The sequence below is a fragment of the Dicentrarchus labrax genome, unplaced genomic scaffold (assembly GCF_905237075.1).
Source record: "Dicentrarchus labrax unplaced genomic scaffold, dlabrax2021, whole genome shotgun sequence".
NCBI classification, from domain to species: domain Eukaryota; kingdom Metazoa; phylum Chordata; class Actinopteri; family Moronidae; genus Dicentrarchus; species Dicentrarchus labrax.
Window position 1 is genome coordinate 17179955 of NW_026136702.1, and position 7021 is coordinate 17186975.

The 7021-nt window shown below is 39.8% G+C and overlaps 1 protein-coding gene across 2 annotated transcripts; it reads left to right on the plus strand.

Annotated features, from left to right (window-relative positions):
- Positions 1-803: 803 nt before the first annotated feature.
- On the plus strand, positions 804-6502 carry myoz1a (myozenin 1a). Of its 2 annotated transcripts, none has more exons than XM_051426904.1 (7): positions 804-881; positions 1007-1044; positions 2901-2987; positions 3495-3682; positions 4140-4410; positions 5434-5596; positions 5677-6502. In XM_051426904.1, exons 3-7 carry the CDS (start codon positions 2903-2905, stop codon positions 5906-5908), a joined length of 939 nt encoding a protein of 312 aa, XP_051282864.1. In that variant the 5' UTR covers positions 804-881; positions 1007-1044; positions 2901-2902; the 3' UTR covers positions 5909-6502. The 2 variants fall into 2 exon arrangements, with proteins under 2 accessions (XP_051282864.1, XP_051282866.1); XM_051426906.1 differs by having other exon boundaries at positions 828-920.
- Positions 6503-7021: the final 519 nt, after the last annotated feature.

The following is a 7021-nucleotide window of genomic DNA, read 5'->3' on the forward strand; positions in this document are numbered from 1 at the left end:
GGACAGAGAGGCTGGGGGGTTGTGCTGAGGGACTTTGGACTCATGACTTTAGTATTTCCAAAATGCTGGCAACAACAAGAACTTTAAAATCATTTCACTTGAAAACTAAATGTTTCATGCATTCATGCTGCACTTGTTGGGATGCTCTCAAAATGAAAAAAAAAGAAAATCACAAAAGAGAAGACATACATTTTATTGCCTTTATTTATATTTGACAGCTGAAGACAGACAGGGCAGGGGGGCAGAGAGAGAGGGGATGACACGCAGCAAAGGGCCACAGGTCGGATTCGAACCCTGGGCTGCTGCAGCAAGGACTCAGCCAGCTCCACCCACTGAGCTAACCGGGCATCCCATGCATTGTATATTATTATAGCTGTGATTTAACATGTCCATCATGTCCAGTCATGATGCTTCAGAGAAACTGAAAATGTGACAATCTAGTCAGGTTAGAGTTATGTAGGGAGTAAAGGTGCTAACCCTCACAATGAAACACAAACTGGCATGGCCTTAATATACACAAATATGCTTAACCTTAAACTTGCACAAGGCACTTGTACATACTCTACTTTCCCTCACTTTCAGTCGGTACCCCAAACACACCCCAGAGTCCTCTGAGGTTATCTTGTAGCTGAGTTCTGTTCCATTCGTTCTTTGCTACTAAATATAGTCTTCTGAACCATCTGCGAGAATGATTTTGTTCCCTTAATATCCCCATCAGCACTTTCAGCTGGCCAACAGAGACTTATCCCCCCGCCTTAATGCCCCCCCTCGAATCCCTATTCATACTCCTAACCTCACCCTCCTCCTCCTCTCGTCTTGACACCAACACTGCTGCCACCCACAACCCCAACCCTCTGGAAGATCTGCCATCTGAGTGTAGGGTGGGTTTTGCACTTCCCGGGACCTGGGTCGAGCCATACGTAGGGTCAGAGGCACTGAGAGATTTGTAAACTTGTGATCGAGATCACCAGCATTGAGTCTCCTCTTCTCTGTTTGGTATTTATAGGTCTGTCTCTCCACCCCCAGGATTACAACAAAAACCCGGTGAGTGGATCTGCATCCCATCGGTGTGCTTTGTTCTACTAATCAACCAGCAGCTTGGATTTAAATGCTGGCAACTGCAAAAAAGGGCAGAGGAAGTACAGATGTGCAACCTGTTCCCAATCACAATTTCTGTGTATTGTGCAGCTGATCTTGGGGGGAAAAATAAGCACAATAAGACATCAACAACTAAGTAACCAGATTGTTACTTTGCTTTTGATGAGACTGCTTTTGATTCTACAACGATTAAAGTGAAATGGCTTTGGGACTCACTTTGCCGCTTTTAGATTTTCTTGGTACGTCTTAAAACGACCAAAGGAATGGGCGAATGTGCTGACCATCCCTCTCTGTGGGTGTTGCAGAGATTTTATATGGTGTTACCAAACCCTGACAGGGGGGTGGTAAATCTGAGCGCAAGGGGTCCCTAAGCTTGATGTTATTTAAGGCAATTAAAATGGTGTCCAAAACACTCCTTGTTAATTTCCACAAGTACTCCCGATTTCACTCCTGATTTGCAAGAGGTTCACTTAGAATTGTTTTCTGGAGGTGAGTATTGTGTTCTTAAGATTGGTGTCAAGCCCATTTGATAGTCGAATGACGCCATTACACGTCGCTAAAATGTCTTGGCTTGAAATGGCTTTTAAAAATAGCTGCAGTGGGTTGAGTTACAGCCAGTAGATGTGATGTGATGTTTTGCCACTTCACTGGGCCTTAAAGAAATGGTTGAGAACTGAAGGCGCAGATATGCATGTAGGAAGACAAAAATCTGTGCAAAATAAAGACATAAGGCAACTAACTATGGAGGCATCACAAGTTGTAAGAAATTGGTTGTTAAATTTGGCTGTTAATATACTTCAACAGTGAGTTTTATCTTGACAGATGAGGAAAGTATTACTCCCACTTCCCCCGCCTACATGTTCCCATGCAGGGTGCAGATTGGGGAATATGATCAGATCCTATTTTATGTGCCTGAGGCCTTCTGGTGCTATTCTGCTGCATTAAAAGTAATGCAGTGGAAAAGCACCAATTTTGGCCTGAACCACAGCGTGCTTCTGTTTATGTTGACTGAGTCTGTGCACAGATTGTGTGTCCCCAAACAAAGCTGAAACACACATTAAGCCACTGTATATGTTTTCTTTGGTGCAGACATCTGTTTCACTAGGGAATGTGTGGAATCTGAGGGCACTGACATCCCCCTTGAACTTGAAAAATGAGCAGGGCCCATACTGTCTGTCTGTGTAATACATTCCGGTCCTGTGGATTTACTTTCAGGGGTTGTTGGTGGCTGTAGGCGTTGGCGGTGAAGAGTGATCTTAAGAAGTTGGTGCAATCAGATATAATCACAAAGCAGTCAAAGTGTTCAAGTGTCTTTCAAGTGTATGAAATATACATTAAAACTGAAGCAAAAACACTCCCTTCAGTACATTTCAACCTTAATTTGCAGATTTAAAGTGATACTACTGTCAATTAATTATTTTGAATAGGAACAATGTAATGTGAAATATAACATTATAACTTAACTCGTGACATCAAGCAAAACTTTCTCAAGTTGCTACATTGAAAAATTGTTTGCTTGAATTTTTTCTTTTTAATTTCTTTTTGCTTAAGTTGTATTTTTATTTCATCAAACATTCTGAAATAGAAATGGCAATTTATTATAAATGTGTAAATATATATATATATATATATAGTGGAGAAGCTTTGACATAACTTTGTTTGTGTCTCTTGAGAGAAAGAGGTTTACTTTAATTACTTCTAACACAGCTGAATATGTTCAAACAGTGCATGTTCAGTTTCAAATTAGTATAATAACCCTAATACTGCTACTGCTAACACCATGTTCTTTCCTGAACCTCCAGCCATGCCTCTGGGAACACCTGCCTCCCAAAACAAGCGGAAAACGCTCTCCAAGATCATAACTGACCTATCACATATCACTCAGGATGGTAAGGCTGGCATGGAATTACATGCATATGAAACCAAATTTCCATATGCTCAGTACAGCCCTTTCATATAAACACAGAATACATAAATAGATGGATGTTAGGTGATAGGTACTATCAATAGGGCACTAGTTTTACACGTTAAGTGGGGTTACTGTATGTCTAAGGTACAAATGAAAAAAGGTATTAAAACACACACACACACACACACACACACACACACACACACACACACACACACACACACACATTTTGTAAAATAACTCCTAATATATATGACTCTTGAAAACATGAGAACAAGCAAATACTTTAACATCTGTTATCCGTAAGGTTGTGCTTATAATTATGTCAGTGTAACAACCCATCATCAGACAGGTTTTTGGTGATTATTTTCAGTTTTCCTATGTTTTCTCTTTGGCATGTCACTACAGTTTGCAATCCCAATCCTTAAAAAGCATTTTTGTCCATTTCTGTATATAACACTCATTTGTTTGAATGTCCTTTACCTAGAGTATGAGTTGGAGCCAGAGGCATCTGAGCTCGACCTGGGAACAAAGATCAGGACTCCCAAAGATATCATGCTAGAGGAGCTTTCCCTGCAGAACAACCGAGGATCCAAGATGTTCAAGATGAGGCAGAAGAGAGTGAATAGGTTCATTTACGAGAACAACCCAGACATCTTCAGCAGTGAGTCTATGGTGAGAGCATAATCAAATCACTTTTCATCATTTTTTTAATTATAAGGAATAAAGGTTAATGATAAAATATGAATAGTACAACCAGAAATTCCAGAGAAACCTTGAAACATCCCTCAATTAAATGGAGAAATCTCATCACTTTACAATTCTTAATCTGTCCTAAGTAAACACCCATTTATAATTTGAAAGAAACATAGTACTAGGGCAGCTGTAAATGGACTTGATCCCTTAAATTTTAAGTCACTTGGAACAAGGATGTTTAAACAGATCAATCAAAGTAGCTAGATTAGTTTTATAATTGTCTGGAGGAAGATAAACGCCTGCAATACACGCTCATGACTCAGTGTGTTCAGTAATGCATGTCAGGTATAGCTTTAAGAAGACATGGTTTATCAGCAAATACAAATGAATGTGCTGTGTGACATATGGTTGGTAATATTGATCATATTTCTTTCAGGACAACCTCCAGAAGTTGGTTCCCTCTCTGGGTGGTCAGGTGGGAGGTCAGATAATAACTGTCGGTGGGCATTTTGTTAGCAAAGACGTTGGACAGCTGCATTTTGTAGGGCTAAATACTGGAGGTGGGGCCCCTGTGCCTCCTCCAAAGCCTGGAAGCAAAGGTGCAGGAGCAGGAGGAGCAGGAGGAGCAGGAGGTGCAGGAGGAGCAGGAGAACTGGGTGGGGGCGACCATGGAAAAGGTGGAGAAGGAGAGTGGTCTCCACTCAAAGGTTGGTATTATTTTCTTGGCTGTTGTTTTTTTTTGAGAATTGTGTTTTATAGTCCAGTGCCTGTTTGAGCACAAAGGATTTAAATATGTATTCACAAAATAACTCCCTAGATGTGTTTTAGTTTGCATCATTCTCAACGAAGGAATGGATGGATGATAAAATAAACACATAAACAAAATATAAATAAATTTGCACCCACATACCGATATAAGTGAATAAATACATTTGTAATCCAAGACTATGCACTGACTTATTAACAATTACTCTACATTTTAGTGTACAGTAAAATCCCACCTTAAAGTAACACCCCCTGAAAATCTTGTCTTTGCTGACATCCAGTAGTTTAACTTCTCACCTGGCTGCACTGACTGACAGGTGTACTCCAGAATCCAATGACATCATTGTTGGGCAACAAATCACTGCTTTTTAACCTGGTGTTGAGTTACTCTTTAAAGGAATAGTTTGACATTTAGGGAAAATACACTTACTTGCTTTCTTGCCAAGAGTTAGATAAAAAGATAGATACCGCTGTCATGTTTGTACAGTAAATATAAAGCAACCGCCAGCAGTCGGTTAACTTAGCTTAGCTGAAAGACTGGAAAAACAGTCAACAGCTAGCCTGGCTCTGTCCAAAGGTAAGGATATGTACAAAACATAGTCGGGCACATAACCTCTGTAATACCACACTGTGTTGTTTTTACACTCCGGTTTTTGTGTGGATGATGCTGATAGGTGGATTTTATAACCTTCAGAAAGAAATAGGCTAGTTGTTCCCCCTTGTTTCCAGTCTCTATGCTAAGCTAAGCTAACCAGCAGCTGGTTCTACATATTTAACAGACAGGCATGAGAGTAGTATTGATTTTCTCATCTAATTCTTAGCAACAGAGTGAATGAGAATATTTTCCAAAATGACAGACATCATGACTATTACTTTAGCCAGTCCACAGACTGTTGAATATAATTTTACAACTCTGAATGAGTGCAGTGTGTCTGAAGCTCTAGCCATGGTTGTTTTCTTCACAGGAGGTGGAGGGGATGCTAATAAGAAGGGCATGCATGTGAAGACATTCATATCGCCATGGGAGAAGGCCATGAAGGGTGATGAAAATCTGATAGCCACTCTGAAAGTTACAATGCCTGGTCCCATTGATAAAAAGGATATGCCCAAATGGAAATGCTTCAACAGGTACTTCCCTCAAAACCCGACTTTGTACGTACTTTGTCTTACAAACAGGCTTTACTAACCCTCTCACCTTGCTTTGCTAGGTCTGCCATACCCTACGGTGGCTTCGAGAAGGCCAACCAGTTCCTGAAATTCCAGCTGCCAGAAACTGAGACCAAACAGGAGCCTGAACCCGCAGTGGTGTACCAACATGATATTGGCTGCCGGCCTTCCTTCAACCGCACTCCTATTGGCTGGGTGGGCAGCAGTGAGCCCAGCAGCATTCATATGGAGACGGATGCTGTACCCTTCGATGGAGAGACCGACGAGCTGTGAAAAAATATTCATACAGTGATTGCACTTACTGTGCACATACACAAACACACACACACACACACGCATGAATGAATGCATGCATACATGTTAGCATGCACAAGCACACAATAGAAAAGCTTACAACTAACTGTTATACTGATGAATTTGAATCTCTCAGTGTGGATAACTAAAAGCGTACATGAATTGTGGTCATGTTCTTATTTTGCTCTGTATTTGGTTGTAAGGCAAAGAAACGAGCTATAGATGTTATGGGGAGAGGAAATATCAAACGTTTATTTGTTAAGTTCATAAGTTGAGTCTAAACACTCCTTAAATTAGTCAGAAAAGGTGGTGTGAAGTTGCAGATTTTGTCAATGAGGAAAGAATGAATTGCGTATGAAGGACAGATTTATGTTATGTAATGTCTTAATGTCAACCTGTTGCCATATTTGTTATTTCCCAGTGCCTATTTTGTTGTTAAGATTCTCTGATCTTTTGTTGAGCTACGAACCCTACACACCTGTCTAAGTCGGGATGCATGCATAGAGTCAGTTGCTGATCCATTGACCTGCTGTACCAACACAGTTTCTCCACAATAAACCCCTTTAAACTGTACCAATCCTCTTGTAGAGTGATTCAAATGTCAGGGGAAAATAATTCTGTGTGTGAAAATCCTTTTCAGGACATGAAAAGAGATCTTATAAACAGCAAAATTGGTTCTAGGTTAAAAAGAAAACTTTTAATGACTGAACAGTGGTGAGCAAAATAGCCTTAAAGTAAAAATATTGAGATCTTTTAGTGAAAATTAAACTCCATTACAAATAACTCATACATAGATAATTGTAGTAAAGTAGAAGTACAAAAATGTTAGAAGCAAAATGCACTTTAGGTAACAAAATAAAGGTACTCATTAACTTAGAGGGTTAATTATATCATGAGATAATTAATACTGATTAATACATTACTCAACCAACGATCATTTTACTGTCTTACTGTAGTTCACACGGTATTAAATGCATCATTTCAGTGTCTCTTCATCACAACGTTCATTAAGTAGAAGTATGGAGTAGCATAAAAAATAAAGCAATGAAATACAGTACGTTTCTTTGTTACTAAAACCAACAGAAAATACAT

Bases quoted from the DNA above. Each gene is read 5' to 3' on its own strand.
- myoz1a (XM_051426904.1), top strand. From the start codon at position 2,903: ATGCCTCTGGGAACACCTGCCTCCCAAAACAAGCGGAAAACGCTCTCC. The intron at 2,988-3,494 runs GTAAGGCTGGCA...TCCTTTACCTAG, and splicing joins ATCACATATCACTCAGGATG to AGTATGAGTTGGAGCCAGAG. The intron at 4,411-5,433 runs GTTGGTATTATT...TTTTCTTCACAG, and splicing joins AGAGTGGTCTCCACTCAAAG to GAGGTGGAGGGGATGCTAAT.